The 19,850-nt window shown below is 43.0% G+C and overlaps 1 protein-coding gene across 7 annotated transcripts in view; it reads right to left on the reverse strand.

Moving 5' to 3' along the window:
* The window catches only part of LOC117252533 (CUGBP Elav-like family member 1), a 37,713-nt gene continuing 17,863 nt past the window's right edge, over positions 1 to 19,850 (reverse strand). For 3 of the 7 annotated variants that reach the window (XM_078173327.1, XM_078173319.1, XM_078173312.1), the window contains 12 exons: positions 19,154 to 19,236; positions 17,770 to 17,818; positions 16,791 to 16,925; positions 16,626 to 16,705; positions 16,292 to 16,453; positions 16,104 to 16,173; positions 14,804 to 14,926; positions 12,092 to 12,205; positions 11,730 to 11,915; positions 9,989 to 10,009; positions 9,495 to 9,638; positions 1 to 9,311 (listed from right to left, as the gene is read on the reverse strand). In XM_078173327.1, coding sequence (XP_078029453.1) covers positions 9,184 to 9,311; positions 9,495 to 9,638; positions 9,989 to 10,009; positions 11,730 to 11,915; positions 12,092 to 12,205; positions 14,804 to 14,926; positions 16,104 to 16,173; positions 16,292 to 16,453; positions 16,626 to 16,705; positions 16,791 to 16,925; positions 17,770 to 17,818; positions 19,154 to 19,236 — 1,295 coding nt within the window. In that variant the 3' untranslated portion in view covers positions 1 to 9,183. The remainder of the gene's footprint in view (positions 9,312 to 9,494; positions 9,639 to 9,988; positions 10,010 to 11,729; positions 11,916 to 12,091; positions 12,206 to 14,803; positions 14,927 to 16,103; positions 16,174 to 16,291; positions 16,454 to 16,625; positions 16,706 to 16,790; positions 16,926 to 17,769; positions 17,819 to 19,153; positions 19,237 to 19,850) is intronic. The other 4 variants (XM_033619544.2, XM_078173320.1, XM_078173325.1 and 1 more) reach the window with 4 other exon arrangements.

Raw genomic sequence — 19,850 nt, forward strand, 5'->3', positions numbered from 1 at the left:
TGATTGTGCAAAACATTTGGCACCAGTTTATTCATTATTTAACTTAACACAAACTAGATCACATTTTGCCAAGAATTTCAGTGCAGATATACTTTATATATATATATATATATATATTTATATATATTAAAAAAAACATGCATACTAAATATACTTTGACAAAAGTCTCTCCTCTGTGGATTTTGTCTGATTCCCCACACACAAAAAAATAAAAATAAACGAGCAGAACAGCATCATGTGCTTGCGGAGGTCAGTCGATAGGCTTAAAGTAAAATCAGATTTTCACACCGACACAAAAAATGTTACCCAGCCCGTTCTCATTCCCAGGACATCAAATATAGACGCTTTGTCACGCGCTTCAGTGTGTGATATCATATCAAAGCCACCCTTTAGCTTCTTTATGAGACGTACTGAGCTTTCAGCTAACTCCAGCGTAAACTCCTCCGTGGCGATACTTGACGTTGTGATCAAATAATCCAAGTAGGGTGGGACAGAGGTGTTAAACAAAACTGGACTTTCATCCAGAACCTGCATTTCGTGTCCAGTGTTAAACCAAAACTCAGTGTGGTTTCTTTAACGTAACATTATCCAATTTTTACATGTTTACGTTATCTAACAAACATTTATTTAACCCAAAACGTGACCTTTTTTCTAAATCTAACTGCAACCGTTTCACAACATTAACCCATGTAACAATGTGAGATGCCAAAGGGCGCCCTGTGCATCACTATTAGACGCTGAGGGGTGCGACAAAGCATCAGTAATTTGACGACCTGGTAATGAGAACGGGTTGTGTTACTGTCTCACAACATCACTCAAATGGGAACTCCCACGGATGAACCCTTAGCTAGCCTAGCATTAAATAACTAATATCTAACAACACATGATCACTAACTTGGTTGAAAAGTTTTTCTAACTCAGGAGACACACACACACCAGCACTCACACACAACACCACCACAGACAGATTAGCTGCTTCACACACACACACACACACACACACACACACACACAAAAACAAACCCAGAGGAAGGGGGCACTGGGAGGACTGCTCCACAACACAGGAGATAAAAACAAAGGTCAGACTTGTGTCAAACTGATTCTGCAAAATCTCTAGTGGTCACGTGAGAACGTTCTAGAAAAATAGATCTCTTTTTATGACTGTAATAATCTGAATGAAGTTTTGAACATGTTCAGGGGCAGTCTTTCTAGTGCCCCTGTTGGCAGCACAGAGGACACATGGGAAACAACGAAACAAAAACCTCCTGGTAATCAATGCCAAACACAAGGTCAATGGTGAAATTGGAAGCATCAGAGAAGCGCAGAAGACAAGGACTGGACGATGAACTGTGACGCCACATCAACATGCTAGGGGCAAACAGGAAGAGATCTAGAAAAAACAAAAAGAAAAACACAACAGGGAGACAAACCGAGGTTAAACCACAATGGAAACACAGACAGGAGAGAGAAAAGAAACCAAGAATGATCTGATCATCTCTGTGTGCTGCTGATTACAGTCTAAACACTCAACAGTCAGTGTCAGGGACAGAGTGAGGACGAGCCACATGCTACCAGGGACTGAGGGGGAATGACGACGACAGCAACACACACGTATGACAGCCTGGATAAAATGCCAGCACAGAATCAGTGACGACATGCAGGTCACATCAGGACATAGATATAGATACATAGATGCCTCACTGGCTGCTGGATCGCCGCCATATATACCCTTTTACAGTTAGTAAACAGTATGACTTTTTTTCTTTAGCTAATGTCTGAGTACCGAAGCACACTCTAACACAAACTGGACCGTTCATAAATTCATAACGCTGTTGGAATGTACCACTTGGTTATCCAGAGCACCGCACTCTTGGAGTGGCAGAGAGAAGTGAATGTGTGATTAACTTGTCCGCTCCTTAATGCATATAGAAATGTGACGCTCCGTTTGAACCCTAACCACCCCTATCTGATCGAGCGCTTCCTCCGCTTCCTCCACTTTTGACGACTTTGACTTTCTACGCGCTTTGATGGACACGTCTGACACCCAGTGGAGATACGTGTTGAATAGATGAAGTAATAAAACGTCTTTCCATTGGTCATTTGGATACCCAACGCTAACGGTTGCTAGGGAATATTACGGGCACTCCATGCACTGTAGAAAGTCAAAATCGTCAAAAGTGGAGACACGTGTTTTTCATCGGACAGCGCCGATTTGTGGAAAGTGCCAGTACCCTAGAAGTTCCCCTGATCCATTGTGGGGCCTTCTTGGATCAGACTAGGCTCTGAACTGTCAAGGCATGGACTCAGGACCTCTAAGGGTGTCCTGTGGTGTCTGGCACCAGTGTGTTGGCAGCAGATCCTTTGAGACCTGTTGGCTGCAAAGTGGGGTACCAACACTTTCCACAGAGGCCAGATCATCACCTTTAGCTCTTCTTGAGCCATTCCTGAGAAGTTTTTGTGGTGTGGCGGGGTGCACTGGGAGGGGGAGTACTTGGTCTGCAAACAGCAGGTACGGGGGGGGGGGTACCTGGTCTTGGTTTGGGCTGGTGAAGTACATCAAGTGGCATCCACTTAAATGCCAGGACCAAAAGCTTCCCAGCAGAACACTGCATTGTAACAAGATCAATTTTACTCACTCACCCACCAGTGGTTTAATGTTTTGACTGACTGGTGTAAGAACATAATGTACGCAGTGTACTTCATATCAGTATACTAATTAAGTATCCGATTTGGGACACAGCATAACTTTCACACTGCTCATTTTAGACAGGCCACCGCCATAAAACATTTCTTTTGTTTATGTCATTCACTGTGCGTTTACATCCTTGTTAGTAAAGGACTTTTTTCAGTGTCTAAAATACATTTTGTTGCTGACGCTGTGCACAGCAACACACTCCTTAGCTTCAGTGTCGGACTCCTCTAAACTGACATCTACTGTACGTAATACACTGACTATAGATGAGAACCTTATATGACCCCACATCAAAAGATACAAACCATCCCTTTAAACTTCACTTTAGGCAGCTTGTCTTTTGTCTATCCATGCACACACACACACACACTTATGTATATATGTAAATGTATGTCTACAAAGTCCCTGACACATAAACATGATTTCTGTGCAGTCACAGGTGAAGTTGTTCTGATACCTCGATCAGAAATGCTTCCTACACTGCTTAAAGTGCTGGATCAGGTATCTACGAATATGCAACTTCATGCACAGATCCAGTATCCCGGAAATTAATTAATTCTTTGTGGCTCCAAAAAAGTACAAAGCAAGTTGCGTTGTGCAGCCACTAGGGGCGTGCTATATCATCTTGTTCACAATAATAACGGTATACATTTTAAGATCATATAAAAAATTCATATTGTGATACTCGCAAAATTTCGGCTTGTTGACATAATGATGTCATCCTGTTACCCACGGCAACAAGTGTGGCTGAAAGTGAAACTATTACGATTCTGTGGTGGTTCCAAAAAGAGGAGCAGCTTCAGTAGTGTGGAATAAACTGTGGCGTCCTGAATGTTTTACTTCTCTTAGCGCTCAGAGGGAACTCAGTCAGCGTCTCTCCCTCTCCTCTCTATTAATATTGTAACAGAATCTGAATCTCACTCTGAGTTACTGTTGTTGTTCACAAACTAAAGAAATGAGAGATCAGTTTTCTTTTGTTTTTACTGAAGATTTGAAGCAAACTGTGAAACTAGATCACTGATTTTGTTGCAATTCTATCTTCTTAAAGTAATAATAAAATATTTTTTACTAATTTGTCATATCGTCAAGAATATCATCACAAAAAATATCCTGTTATTACTTTAGGGCCATATCGCCCACCCCTAGCAGCCACAGGCAACTACTGTTTTATAGACCCTTTTACTGTTAGTCCAGTATGACATTTTTTGGTGGGCGGGGCTTAGCTGGAGGCAAAACAGTTCTCCACAGACATTAGTTAACGCTAGCTAGCAAGTTCTGTTGTCTTGTTTTAGACGATGGAGGAAGATGATGTGAGTGGTGCGTTCAGAAACACTCATTGTGAGTGTGGGAGCGCACTCTGACACAAACTGGAGCGTTGATAAATTGGGAGCGCTGTCTGAATGTAGCGTTGGGTTATCCAGAGCAGCGCACTCTCAGAGTGGCAGAGCGCACTCTGGACACTCTGTCTGTGGAGACGGAGCAGCAGAGCGCCGAGCGCAGTGAATGTGTGATTAACTTAACCGTTGGTTCATTCATGTAGAAATATAACGCTGCGTTTCTTCCACCAACAGGGCTCTCATTTTAGTGTAGAGCGTCAGACTGAATTTACCAACGCACCATGTCAGGTCACTCACTCTCCGGGACCGCCAGTGTTACTTGAATAAGTAAACACTGACCAACGGGACCAGACTGGCTGACCCGTATGCTCTCACTCAGTGGATGGATGATGTCACAGGAAGCCAATCTTACAAAGGAGGACCACACTTGTTTGTTTTGCTATGGAAGCTAACGTTAGCTAATGTGCTAAAAAGTTAGCGTTCCAGAGAAATCCAATCTTCCTCTTAATCCCTCCCCAGTTTCTGATGAGGTGGACATGATAACCCTTAATACACATAACCTTATTCATCCCTACAACAGGAAATACTTTTCCCCTAACCTGATATGAAGTGTGCGCTGCACATGTGAGCATTTTTGATGATGGCCTCCGTCCAGTCCTTTGGTCTTTGTTGACGGGCAGTGGCGGCTGGTTTTGAGCCATGACTCCTTCTATTCTGGCTCCCAATAACACAACAAGACAAACACATTTTAACACTCCTATGTAGCCTACAGCCCTGTGGGGGAGAGGCAGCTGCTCCTCCAGCTGATAACATGATGTCATCATGATGTCAGCTCTAAAAGGGTCTAAAGTGGAGAAGAAGAACTAATTTCCGGTAAATAGTGTAAAATTAACTGTCAGCAAAATGTCCGTAATTTGGCATTAGTTCAAACTGAGCCATGTCGTACAACGATATCAATCATTTCACATCCACACAGGGTCAGCAGGTTACAGCTGTTCTTTTTTTTTTTTTTTTTTTTTTAAAGCAGTGGTATAACATTGGTACTCATTGTGCAAGTTTAGGTATCAGTAAGAAAAAAAGGATATCTCTAGCAGCAGGAATGACACAGAAATACTAACATGAGCAAATGGGACAGTATGGGACACAAACATGGTGACTTTGCTTTGACGTGATCGTCCCTGCAGCAGACTGCTCACACTCACATCACACATACTTCTACTCTGACTCAATCTTTGGACTCAGACCTGGAATTGGCTTTTAAATTACGCCCTGAACTCCGCCTGGTGTAAAACTGTTGACACATGAGATCGCTCTTTGTTCACACACAAAGACAGGACCAACAGACACACGTACAAATGGACGTGCAGAATAAACTATGCTCCCTGTGTTTTTGGAAAATGAGTGATTTATTCAGATGAAGGCATGAATGACAGAGAGAGGGGGTTCTCTGAAGTCTGTAGCAGCACTGATGGATCCTAAACACACAGTCCATGCCACACGGACACAAAGTACACATCACCAGAGGGAAACAAACGCTGAACAGGCAAGGAGAGGACACACACCAGGAGATCAAATGGAGTTGTTGGACTTTACATTTGTCTTTCAAAATAATTTCAATTCAGATAAATAATTTAGGCAATAAATAGTTCCCCAACACACCGGGGAAGTATAAAACCTATATAAAAATAGAAAAGGCATAATAGTTTAAATATACATCTCAACAATTGTCTTGCTTCCTAGTTCTATAAAAAAAACAACATGTTTTCTTGCAAGTCTAAGCAACTAACAGGTTTGCCTCGAGCAATTTGACATTTATATGAATTCTCCAATCACAGAAGATATTCAGTGAGAGACACAGTGGTGTAGCCCTCTGTAGGTTAGCTAGCCGCCAGCTAGCAGGACAGTAGTTGAGGGATGTTGATGAATTTTTACAAAACATCTGGATTCAAGGTAGAAACAAGCTAAAACCACAAGATGTATTCAAACAAAGCGTTAAATCTGCACAGGACACAACAAGCCTGTGAGGTCTGGTTTCATATCCAAACTTCACAGCATCACTAGTTTCAGCTGACGGCTTCACAGCCGCATCAGCCCGACCTCTAACCTGTCACTCAGAGTGCAACAGCACAGGAGGAGCACCACCCAAACATGACGAGTTTAGTCCTTAAAAATAAAATCTCTATTTAACATGCAACTTCAACTGCATCAGAAATGTGTCTCACTAACCTCCAGGTAAAGAATAACACAGTAACTGCAAAGAGCACACGGAGCACAGAGGTGTCATATCCACGTCACACAGAAATCAATGTTTGAATACAACACAACCCACACCTGAGGCTACTCCTCGAGTTTAAGCCATGCAACAGCTGCACACACCCACACAGGTCAGATACAAACAAGCATTAATGTGTTGTCTTTAACTGCAGCTCAGAAACAGGCAGCAGTTCGTCACCTCAGAGCTCAGAGGAGAACTGTGAACAGACACAACCGTCTCCTCTGTGGCTGCTGCAACTGTTCTCATTCCCAGGTCATCAAACGCTTTGTCAGGCCCGCACACGGTGTAAAAAAGACAGGTCCCTAAAAGTGAAGCCAGAACATCCTAATCGCCCCCTGGTGGCTGGCTGCAGTACAGGACATAAACCCAGCCAAACTAAAAACTTCACACACATCAGATAAATTTTTTTATGGTTTCTGTCATTTCAGGTAGTTCTTCTCACTCTGCTGTTTGCTGAGTTGTTAAGTTTGGTTTTAATTAGTCATTGGATGCAATAAATACGGGTTGTGACATCACGATTGACAGCTGTGTGTGCAAATCGGTGTGTTTGCGATCAGTGGCGCTGCTTGCAGCTGGGTCAGAAGCGTATTTGGGCGGGAACTCGACCCTGTGGAGATCACTACTGCGCAGACTCTGGCTCCAAATGATGTCACCAGTGCAAGATGGCAATGGGTGTAACCAGGATATTTTGGCTTCATATTTGTACAGTGGGAGTAAGGTGGAGATGTGTTGTCCACCTTTATATAAAGTCTATGGTCACGCCCCTCGGAGTCTCATAGCGACACACAGGGAAACCTTTAATGTGTGTACGTGATGCACAGATGAACGTCAAACGGTCGGGGTTAGGTTTAGAAAAAAGATCATGTTTTGGGTTAAAGAGTAACTGAACCCCAGAGTTTTGGTTTAAATGTGGTCGCTTAGTCACAGAAAAAAAACAAAAAACAAAAGTGAAACTCTAGGAGCTGCGCCTTGTCAAAATAAATCCAAACCTATATGACTGGACCATGTGTGACTTTACTTTGAAAGGACAGACACAGGAAGTGTCCACGCTCAGCAGTCAGACAGGAGTCAGGTTAATTTCCAGGGCTGGTACCTGCGGTTATTCCACAGGCTAGTTAATAACATGTTGGGCAGGAAATCCAAAGTGTGGGATCATTTTGAGAAGGTGAAGGACGAACCCAAGGTGATATGTAAACTCATCTTCATTGGTCGACTACAAACATGACGTATCATCTGAAACATGGAAGTAGCTACATGCCCATTAGCCCACAGCGTCATTAACAGGCGGCTCGCTCAGTGTGTGACGTGCACTTGGAGATAAAATATAGGCCTATATTAATGAAGGTTCATTAGTACGGTTTGTATTTCTCTGTAATGTAGCACAGTGTTAACAATGTTACTGACACTATTCTTTCTCACACCTTCAACTCAAACTAGACTAGTCCACTGATGGACCCTGATGAGGACTGTTGGTCCACTAGGAGAATTCTTAATCGGGGGGGGGGGCGGGCACTAGTTATTTGATAAACCACTAATATATAAAACATTCGTATAGGGAGTAAAAACTGACCTCAGGCAGCTTGATTTCTGACCCACTTCTCCAACTGGCCGAGTGAAAAAAAAACATTAACGTTGAACCCTTATGTTTTTGGAAAGAGGTCTTTCTGGGCCACGTGACACCACATGACAGATTTAATTCCACTGTTTGCCCACCACTAAAATTGGCTTCAAATCCTGGAGCACTTCCTGGGGGCCTGGACGTAGGTATGTCAGTGACGTAAGTTCAAACACTGATCTTTGGTTTCACAATGGGACATGAACTGTGGTCACCTGGATGAAATTCCAATTTCATTTAACCCATCCACTCACCCTGCCTGGACTTTCTTGCACTTTTTACTCCCTCAGTGGCTCTCAGAATCACGTTTTGCCGTGGATGGGTTTCCACTGGAGTTAGCTGGGAGCCCGGTGAGTCTAATAAAGAAGCGTCAGAGTTTGATGCCCTGGGAATGAGAACGGGATGTTTCCTCTATCAGCAGGAAGGTTACGGGAGGTGACTGACTTCAGTTCAGAGTGGAAACACCAGAGAACAAAATGTTCACAGCATCAACGTCCTGCTGAACTGTCACAACAGTCACTAATCTAGACTCTGTCCTCACAACACACACACACGCACACACACACTTTACAAACGCAGAGTGAAGACAGATATGTCTAAATGTGCATGTTTAAGTGGAGCTCCTCCTTCTGAACAATGTAAGCTTCTGTACCTTGAACCTTACAGCTAATTCAGGTGTATATATCACAGACAGGAGATAATACAGACACCCAATACAGAGCAGGGATCACCACCCGTTTTGGTTTGTAACAGTGTGAAAGTAAACCTGATAATGATGTTAATGTTTCCTAATCAAATGTGGCTCTGTCTGTTCCAGCTGCTGCCTGATGTCAGGAGCATCCTGCTGGGTGGTGCAGAGGGGGGGAGGGGGACAGGAAGTAATAACAGATGGATTTGGCACCTATCTGACCTGACTGTCAATGTGCAACACATCCTAACAATCAACTCATATGTGTATTATGTACCACAGCAAACTGATAACATTTCAACTTAAATGAAAATACACCTGTTTCTCTCATTTATCAAAAGGAAAACAAAGTGCATGAACCACAACGTAACACAGGAAGAATCCAGTCTAGCATGAAAACTCTTGCATGTAGCTTGACGTGACTCGTTGCCTGGACATAGTGACCAGGAGAGGCAGCGCAGCAGACATCGCCCTGTAATGCATAGACAAGTTTCTGAGTAGACCAGTCTTGGTTATTCATACTCCACTTACCATAACACCGCCCTGCCTAACTAAGTCTGCAGTGCCTCAGCACCTTCAGTAAGGCTTGCTGTCATTCTTTGAGCGCTTCAGCTGCACCTTCAGCCTCTTCATACCGATCTGGAAACCATTCATTGACTGGATGGCCGCCTGCGATGACACGGGGTTGTCGTAGCTCACGAAGCCTGGAGGAGAAATAAAAACACTTGAGTCAGAAGGGGCACACAAGATTCTTTGCTAGATGTGGGAGGTCGTATTAGAGGCTTAGTATCTAAGATATATTTATTCTTAAACTCTGTCTGCAGAGTTTTAACTCCTGGTAACAGATGGCAGCAGGTTAATGTTGCGCCAAAATACCACAAACTCACCAAAACACTTGCTGAGGTTTGTCTGTTTGTCGATAAAGACTTTAGCAGAGATGACGTTTCCAAAGGGCATAAACATCTGGAGCAGGTCCTGGTCTCCGAACTCCTGGGGCAGGTGGTAGATGAACAAGTTGGCACCTTCTGGACCTGCCAATCAACACGCGTGTTTTACTAACCATACAAACAGTAAACACAGAGATATTTGAACAATGTATGACTCACTAAATTCATTAAAATGGATGTGGAAATCTGTGTCAACAGATTAAGAAGATGAGGCAACAAACTGAACTGTTTGCTAAACCGCAGTCTGCCAATCTGAATTTCCACATGAATATTTTTTCCACCACGTGACCCCCGGGGAGCTTTGTAGTATCATGTGAGAATTTAATTATAAAAATAAATGAATGAAATCAGAGTATGGTTTATAGAGGGACTAACATTGTTTATGGACATGAGTTTGTTTTAAAGCTGTTGACATGAAGGTGGTGATGTCTTACCAGTGCTGCGACTGTCGCTGGCTGACGCAGCAGATTTAAGACAAGACAGAATCCTTAGCAGAAGGTGAGATCAACACACACACACATCTCTACCTATCTCTACACATCTCTACCAACCCACCCATGACACTACTTTAAATAACAGTAGGAGTCGAGCACTGAGCATGTTAGCTTTTCTGTCTTCTGTCTGCAGAGGGAGTCTGTGTTCAGTCTCCAGAGAAAAATGTTGGCATTGTACGTTTCTGCAAACTATGCACACGTTACATTTGTACATTTCATACGAATCTATCAACATTTCTACTACTACATTGCTACTTCTAGAGTGAGTCAGAATGAGATGACTTTGGGGGGTGAAGGCGACAACAAATGGCATAACACCTGGGCGAGATGCCTGCCAAGCTGCAGACCACTGCTGAAGACCATCATCAGCGAGTCACTGCTGTGTTTCCAGCAGCTTTCTAGCTTTTAAATGTGGCTGTTTTCAAGCAACCCGTCTGTGTTTTTCCATCAGCGTCTTTCACTCTCAATTTGGGTGTTTTGTAGTGACCCATCTGTTTTTTTCCAGCCGTGATAGTTCCACGAAAAGAGGCTGTTTTTACTGAGACATTGCTTCTTTTCCAGCTGCGACCGGCCCCCCAAAATCAGGTATTTTAAGCCAAAGCATGATCTTTTCCAGACCATAACCAAGTGCTTTTTGTGCCTAAACCAGTGTTAATTTCATTGACGAAAACGAGACGATGATGAGCAAAAAATAGATCTTCATAAAAGAAACTAAAACAAAATCGATGATTCATTTCCGTTGATGAGACGTGACGAAAATGTTTGCGGTGGACTATCGGACGTTGAAAGCCAAGAACAGCCGTGCTTGTACTTATCTTCAAATACCACATGAGCGACTGGTAAACTCCAGTAAATAGTCTGCACCAGGATGTTTGGGTTGGTGCGAGCTGTGAGCTGTAATTCTGCAGTAAATAATCAGCCGTGTGTGTCTGACTGTGGATGGTGGAGCTGCTGAATGGATCTGTGGAGTTTGTTAGTTGCAGTGGTGGCTGTTAGCAGCTAGCTCCACTCGCAGACTTCACAGCTTCACCCCGCAGGACTCCACTCAGTCCGGACTGGAGAAGGTTTGTGGGTTGATGGTGTTTGACAGGCAGGTAGGAGGCTCAGTTATCTGTGAGTGTAGCTGTGCTGTAAGTAAACAGTCTGAACTCAGATGAGTTTTCTCTGACAGAGATGAAAGTTTAGTTTGAATCACCAACTCTGTGAGAGGACACTAGGGCTGTCAACGAATATTCTAAAGTCGACTGACATGTTGCAGATGAAGAAAGAAGTTATGTTTCTGCTTCTTAACAGTCACATGGATAAGTCAGAGTTTACAATGAACCTGGGGACAAATCCTAGTTGGCTCACATTAGTTATTCACACGTTAACCCCAGTGCCTGCTGAGACAAAGTTTTAACTGCATAATAATGAGCAGTCCAGTATCTTTGGATTTCAGAAACGTACAGTGCCAGCATTTTTCTGGCCACTGGGTTGCTATGGCAGCCTATTGAAGAGGCTCAAATGTTAGCCTGCAGCCCGTGATTTTTTTGTGATTGTTCAATTTGACTCCAACACTGGACAGAAGACAGGAACACTGTGAAGCATGCTCAGTGGTTGTACAGTAAACAGCCCCAGCTCTCTTTACGTTTCTATACCCCCTCCAGTCACCCCCATGTCACCTCCTTTTTGTTAAACCCACCTTCCTTTTGGCTGCCTGCAGCTGAGACGCTCTGCTGGGACAGCAGGCTCTGGTTGTACAGGCTGGGGAGCGCAGCAGCAGCGTACTGCTGGATGCCTGAGTAGGCCTGGCTCAGTGCCTCCATGGTGTTTCCTGAGCCATTAGACAGGCCTCCAGTGCCGAGGCTGCCGTTCAGAGCCGCCATGCCTGCATCACAGTCACATGGTGAGTGATGTTGAGTTCAACGTAACAATAGTTTGAAAACACAGTGACATTATATGACATCTCCTCTTTCAATCTTAAAGACAAAGCTTTACATTGAGCGTTCAGCCTGACAGTAATCTAATGAGTGGACGTGCACAGGTCCAGCTGTGGGTCAGTACCTGCCAGAGAGCCCATGTTGAGTCCAGCTCCAGCACCAGCAGCCAGAGACTGCAGGGCCCCCAGAGAAGCCATGGGGTTGACTGATGAGTTGCTGCTGGAGGTTGGGGAGGAGCCTGCTCAGAGAACATTCACTGTTAATGTCGTCATAAATAACATTATAACAAACATGATGTTACAGTGCTAAACGACTCTAGTAAGAAACCTCAGTGTCATTTTAAATTGTGATCTCAATTGTAAAGCTCATTTTAATTCATTAACGAAAACTGCATTTTATCATTTACACAATATAGCTAAGGTATGACCTCTACTGAACCATCAAGATGCTGAGAAGCTTGTCCATGCTTTTGTTTCCAGTTGTCTTGATTATTGTAACACCCCATACACCGGCCCACCTAAAACTGCCATAGCAAAACCACAGTGCATTCAGAACGCTGCTGCTGCCAGGGTTTTAACAAAAACTAAAAAGAGAGACCATATAACTCCTGTTCTACGTAACCTGCACTGGCTCCCAGTATGCAGTAATGGATTTTAAAATCCTTCCTTTGGTTTTTAAGGCTCTTAATGGCATCACCCCCTCCTAGATTATACATTCTCTATCACCTTATGTCTTTCCACGAACCCTGAGATCCTCCGCAGCTGCTCTGTTATCTGTTCCTACTGTCTCTACAAAAACCTTTGGGGATGCTTCATTTAGCTACCATGCTACCACAATATGGAACACTCAGCCTTTAAATATTAGACTTGCTGGCTCAGTGGACAGTCAAAACATATCTTTTTAATCTGTTTTCATATTTTTATATGTATGTTTTAATTACTTGATTAATTAGTTGATTATCTCTTTGCTGTTTGTCTCTGCCGCTGAATTGTAAAGCACTTTGTGCTGCATCCTTTGCATGAAAGGTGATATATAAATATAGTTAGTAAATACATATAAATAATCACACATACAGTACAGGCCAAACGTTTGGACACACCTTCTCATTCAATGCGTTTTCTTTATTTTCATGACTATTTACATTGTAGATTCTCACTGAAGGCATCAAAACTATGAATGAACACATGTGGAGTTATGTACTTAACAAAAAAAGGTGAAATAACTGAAAACATGTTTTATATTCTAGCTTCTTCAAAGTAGCCACCCTTTGCTCTGATTACTGCTTTGCACACTCTTGGCATTCTCTCCATGAGCTTCAAGAGGTAGTCACCTGAAATGGTTTCCACTTCACAGGTGTGCCTTATCAGGGTTAATTAGTGGAATTTCTTGCTTTATCAATGGGGTTGGGACCATCAGTTGTGTTGTGCAGAAGTCAGGTTAATACACAGCCGACAGCCCTATTGGACAACTGTTAAAATTCATATTATGGCAAGAACCAATCAGCTAACTAAAGAAAAACCAGTGGCCATCATTACTTTAAGAAATGAAGGTCAGTCAGTCCGGAAAATTGCAAAAACTTTAAATGTGTCCCCAAGTGGAGTCACAAAAACCATCAAGCGCTACAACGAAACTGGCACACATGAGGACCGACCCAGGAAAGGAAGACCAAGAGTCACCTCTGCTTCTGAGGATAAGTTCATCCGAGTCACCAGCCTCAGAGATGGCAAGTTAACAGCAGCTCAGATCAGAGACCAGATGAATGCCACACAGAGTTCTAGCAGCAGACCCATCTCTAGAACAACTGTTAAGAGGAGACTGCGCCAATCAGGCCTTCATGGTCAAATAGCTGCTAGGAAACCACTGCTAAGGAGAGGCAACAAGCAGAAGAGATTTGTTTGGGCCAAGAAACACAAGGAATGGACATTAGACCAGTGGAAATCTGTGCTTTGGTCTGATGAGTCCAAATTTGAGATCTTTGGTTCCAACTGCCGTGTCTTTGTGAGACACAGAAAAGGTGAACGGATGGATTCCACATGCCTGGTTCCCACTGTGAAGCATGGAGGAGGAGGTGTGATGGTGTGGGGGTGTTTTGCTGGTGACACTGTTGGGGATTTATTCAAAATTGAAGGCACACTGAACCAGCATGGCTACCACAGCATCCTGCAGCGACATGCCATCCCATCCGGTTTGCGTTTAGTTGGACGATCATTTATTTTTCAACAGGACAATGACCCCAAACACACCTCCAGGCTGTGTAAGGGCTATTTGACCAAGAAGGAGAGTGATGGAGTGCTGCGGCAGATGACCTGGCCTCCACAGTCACCGGACCTGAACCCAATCCAGATGGTTTGGGGTGAGCTGGACCGCAGAGTGAAGGCAAAGGGGCCAACAAGTGCTAAACACCTCTGGGAACTCCTTCAAGACTGTTGGAAAACCATTTCAGGTGACTACCTCTTGAAGCTCATGGAGAGAATGCCAAGAGTGTGCAAAGCAGTAATCAGAGCAAAGGGTGGCTATTTTGAAGAAACTAGAATATAAAACATGTTTTCAGTTATTTCACCTTTTTTTGTTAAGTACATAACTCCACATGTGTTCATTCATAGTTTTGATGCCTTCAGTGAGAATCTACAATGTATATAGTCATGAAAATAAAGAAAACGCATTGAATGAGAAGGTGTGTCCAAACTTTTGGCCTGTACTGTACACAATAAAGTAAGTATATATAAATGTACAGATGTTTCACAGTGCATACAGAATTCTATCAATATTGGTTTATGTGCACCTAGTGTGTGTACCTTGACTATGAAACAGTACTGTAGTTGTAATTTTTTTTTACCTGAGCTTGTTAGTGCACTTAGTGGGCTGCTAGATGTCGTCATGGCGCTGGAGCCTGTGGGCGTGGCCTGTGTGGCAGTAGCTGCAGCTGCTAGAGCAGCCAGGTTCTGCATGGCATTAAGACCTGACAGAAACACAAACAGTGACGTTAAAGCTTGCGCTCACCCTTCATCTGACCGTTCTGTATATAAAAATTACAATTACCACCATGGGTTGTACGTCTCTGCACGCACGTCAAGTTTCTCTTTCAGTTTACATCCATGTCTGTGAGACATGGACGCTTCAAACCCACTGTTCCCCCGACAGCTCAGAGGATCTTTACAATCAGCACAGTTTCAAGATTAGAGTCACCAATTCAGTATCTGACCAACTGTCTACACTTCTCTTCCTGAGATATGACTTTGAATAATGGCCCGAAAAGTTTATATATTGACCAAGTTGCAGTCTCAAAGGAAAGGTGATTTTTTCCATACAGTGAATTTTGTTAACAACTGCAATCCAAGTCGTCCTTTAACGGGGGACGAGCCTGTAGCCACCTCTGTGTGATGGCTGTCTTGCTTGCAGCCAAAAATACTTTGTACAGGTATTTGTCCTGGGTCATGAGATTGTCTGGGGTTTTGTCCAAGTACAATATGACAAAAGAACAATCAACTTCTATTCCAAAGATGTTCCTTCTAAGTGAACTTCTGTGCCAAATTTGAAGAAATTCCCTCAAGCTTTCTTTGAGATATTGCGTTCACAAAATGAGATGGATGCAAGGTCACAGCACCCTTGACCTTTTGACTCTTGATCATCAAAATCTAATCAGTTCATCCTCAAGTCCAAGTCAAACTTTGTGTAAAGTTTGAACAAATATCCTCAAGGCCTTCTTAAGATAGCACATTCACGAGAATGAGACAGACAAGGTCACAGTGGTCTTGACCTTTGACTTATGACCACCAAAAACATATTAGTTCATCATTGAGTCCAAGTGGACATTTCCTTGAGGCGTTTTTGAGATATTGTGTTCACAAGGATGGGATGGACGGACGTTTGGACGGACAACCCAAACACATGATGCCTTTGGCTGCAGCTCTCGCCGCCGCAGAGGCATAAAAGCAAGTATATAAGGAGGCGTTCTCTTCTGGAGTTCACTGGCTGTGCAGGTTTGACAGATGACATGAAAGTCTTTCAGACCCAGAAGCCACTAGTGTGATTATTATTCAGCCAACAACATACTGACATACTGAACACTTTGCCTTACATGACATCATGATAGTTCATGGTACCATGTCTGTGTGTGTTTCTGAGTGTGTGTGTACCTGAAACAGGGTGCAGGTTGTTGAGTGCGTTCCCCGTGGAGGCCGACTGCTGCAGTAGCTGTAAGTAAAGCTAAAGCCAGGAGATATGAGAAACAACATGCTAAAGTGGAAGTGACGGGGAAGTTTAAACTGAGGAAACTGCTTCGTCAACAGGCTGATCATTAGGTTGAGCACAAACAGACACTCACTGCCAGGTACTGAGGCCCCAGGCTGTTGAGCCCCGTGAGATTTCCCCACATGGAGGCAGCACTGAGCTGCTGCATCTGCTGCTGCAGCTGTTGGGCCATGCGCTTCTGCTCCTTGTCCTTCTGAGTGTCTGCGAACTTCACCACGATGGGCGACGAGCAGCCCTGGACACAGACACAGGAAATTTTTATACTCTGACAGTTTGACGTCAACACTGTGCTTCTTCGAATGATTTGTCACTGTAATATTTCAACAATAGAGACACCGTAATTTACCACTTTTGAAATCAGGGTCACAAGATCAAATGTTATTTTTCGTAAAGAAGCTGAGGTTTACCTCCATGGTCTGGGACTGGTGCATGGACTTGATGGCTGACTGGGCCATTTGTCTCGCTGTGAATGTCACAAATGCACAACCTGCAGGAGAGAAACACGATGTGTCACGACTCTGAGAGGAGACTTCTCTGAGGAAAATTTTATCTTCTCTGCAACTCTGCCTCACCTCGGCTGAGTCCATCAGGGCCTCGAAGTATCCGGCACTCCTCTATCTGTCCGTACGGTGAGAACATCAGTCGGATGTCGTTCTCGTTACATTTCTTTGAGATCATTCCGATAAACAGCTTCCTGTCCTCCACTGCTGTATTCAACACAACACAACATCAAACACACCTGCTCTGTGTCAACGTAAATGGTGCAACGTTACGTTCAACATGCACATGTGTTTAATTGCGGCTCTTTTACAAATGATGTCATCAGTATATTGACTTAGATTCAGGACAAAATCTGAAGTCTGGGTCTCTTAAAAGGAAGGGGCACAATTTTTTCAGGTCTGCCTGAAAACACCCGTCAGGTGCCCGTACAAACATCGAAACTGGTTTTGCTTGCTGTGATCAGACTGGACGTTAACAGATCCTTCCTACAGTACAGTAATGTGATGTGTAATGTAAGTGACACAATCCACACTTCATCCACATGATTTAATTTACTCAGACTGCAGAAGCCTCAGATTAGCTTTAGATCAACTTTTAAATACTGTTTGGCACTGAAGGAACTTCAGGGAGGATCTTTAAGTGACCAGTTTGAACAAGAGGAATTATTCAGACGTCATCACTGTTGATTTTCCTTGACTTGAAATGTCCTGTATGAGGTTCCGAAGCTTTGCCCATTTTCTCAGCAGGATAAAAATGTTTAAAGGTCACGTCCACACTACTTTGGATAATTTGGATGATGCAGCGCTTCAGAGTGAATACATTTATGGTTCAGGAGAGGCTGTATTAAATAGGTACCAGTTCCTGACTGGTCATAGTAAATGATGCCATTCAACAGTTTCACCCAAATAATGACATTCACAAATTACATAATTACAACTGTTTGATGCATTAAGTTTTTTTTAGGGCTGTCATTGTCATTACAAAGGGAATTAACACAGAGTTGTTTGCTGGTATCAAAGGAGACAGAAGAAAATGATAGAGAATTCTTACCATTGTTTTTCTCACTGTCAGCCGGCTTCATCTGGATCGGGTGGTGCATCTGAACGAGACAACAAAGAACACGTTAGAACTCATACTGCTGACTCGTGTGTTGTGTGATGACTATCAGTGATGTGAGCAGTAGGTTCAGAGGTTAACCTCCTCTTTAACCTGGCTGACTATGTGTAAAAAGTCTCCCTTTAAAAGTAACTAAAATAAAGGTGAAATTCTCCATCCAGTTGCTTTTTTTCCCCCAGTAGATAAGCACATGTGCACGGTATGATAACCATCAACTTTTACCTCATGATATACCTTAAAACCCCAATATTTATGGTTTGAAAAAGTACAATGCTAAAATTTTCATCTGGCAGCTGGGCTGAGTGCAAATAAGGTAAATTTGTCGCACCACTGACACTAAGTCTTGAGTTCCATATCCAAGGCTTGAACATGCAAAATAATATGCAAAGCTAGTTAAGCCCTGAGCTAACTCCAGTGCACATGACAGATTTGTAAAGCCGGACACTCCACGCTTGGTGTCATGGAGTAATTCTCTGTGATAACACAACTAAAAAAATTCAAATTGTTTGGCTGATTTCCATCAAATTTGACGTGCTAAATCACAGCTAATACTGCTTTACCTTTCCATCAGAGAGACGTTCCGACAGAAGGGCAGTTAATGGCTTTAGTTCCTCTTCTATGCTCTCGTCAAAGCCACCAGACTCCATTGACAAAAACAGTCATTTTAGCTCACTGAACATGGAGGCTGCTGGTGTACCACTGCCTCGATCAGTTGGTTAGTTTGTGTTATTGTGTGACTTTGGTGAATCCAAACTAACCCTGTGAAACGCCAAAGTTACACAATAACTCAAACTAACTCACAGATGGAGGCAGCAGTAGACCAGCAGCTCCTGAGTTCAGTGACGTTAAAACACTGTTTTTCTCAGTGGAGTCTGGCTTTGAAGAGAGAGATATTATTATGGCTTCAGTTTCCCGTCAGAAATCCTGTCTGACGGTAAAGTAAAGCCGTGAAAATATTCTAAATACAATGTTCACTTAAATGGCTTAGCTTCTGTGTCAGACTCCTGCCTGCTTCTCCAAACTGGGGGCGTGCCGACTGACATCTACTGTAGGTAATAAACTGACTGGAGAAATACCTCATACAACCCCACTTCAAAAGATTCAAACTATTCCTTTAAATACAAGAAAGACAAAGAAATAATTCCAACACTGTTGACACTTGGACTCCAAACGACAGACCTGCTCGCTGCTGTATCAGCTCAGACACTGCATGCATCCCACCTTTGGTTCAGCTGTTAATGACCAACCACAGAGAGGAAGTCCAAAGCTTCCATATGAACCAGCATGCATTGAAAGGTCAGATTAAAGAGCCACCTACCCCTGGAAGAATCTTCATGTTGTGCAGAGCATTCTGTGCTTCCAAGGCTGATTTTCGAGTATAGTATGTTATAAAACAGCAGCCTGCCGGGGAATGAAAGACACCTTCTGTCACACACCTGACTCAGCACATGTGCTGTGTAAAACTCTTATATCTCTGGGCAGTTGCACCACCAGGTCATTATGAGGTCCTCACCAATCAAAAACACTATTAATAATATAACTATTAAAGATATTACCTCTAAAATTCATTAAAAAATGATAATAACTACCAGAAGTAACTGTTAAATAATCATGATAAGATATTAATATGAAAACAAGGACTTTGTCACATTAAAAGTGTAATTAGTACATTATGACCCCTTCTCCACCAACAGCTCTGGTTCTGTTCATGGTTCATGGAGACCTGGTGCTATCTGGCGAACCAGATTTGAGTGGAAACACTGTGATCAACGATGCGTCATCCACAGAGGGCGCTGCACAACGCATAGAGCTGGGCGATATGGCTTAAAAATATATCGCAATATTTTTAGGCTATATGGCAATACACGATATATTTTGCAATATTCTGACATCTCTGAAGCACTGTAGACTACTGAAATACAAAATTATTAAATAAAATAGAGTAAAGTTAAATGAAGTAGCTACTGTCATAAAAAAGTTAAATAAAATACCGTTATGGTAAAGTGATATTAAAT

Source organism: Epinephelus lanceolatus, chromosome 2 (assembly GCF_041903045.1).
Source record: "Epinephelus lanceolatus isolate andai-2023 chromosome 2, ASM4190304v1, whole genome shotgun sequence".
Classification (NCBI taxonomy): domain Eukaryota; kingdom Metazoa; phylum Chordata; class Actinopteri; order Perciformes; family Serranidae; genus Epinephelus; species Epinephelus lanceolatus.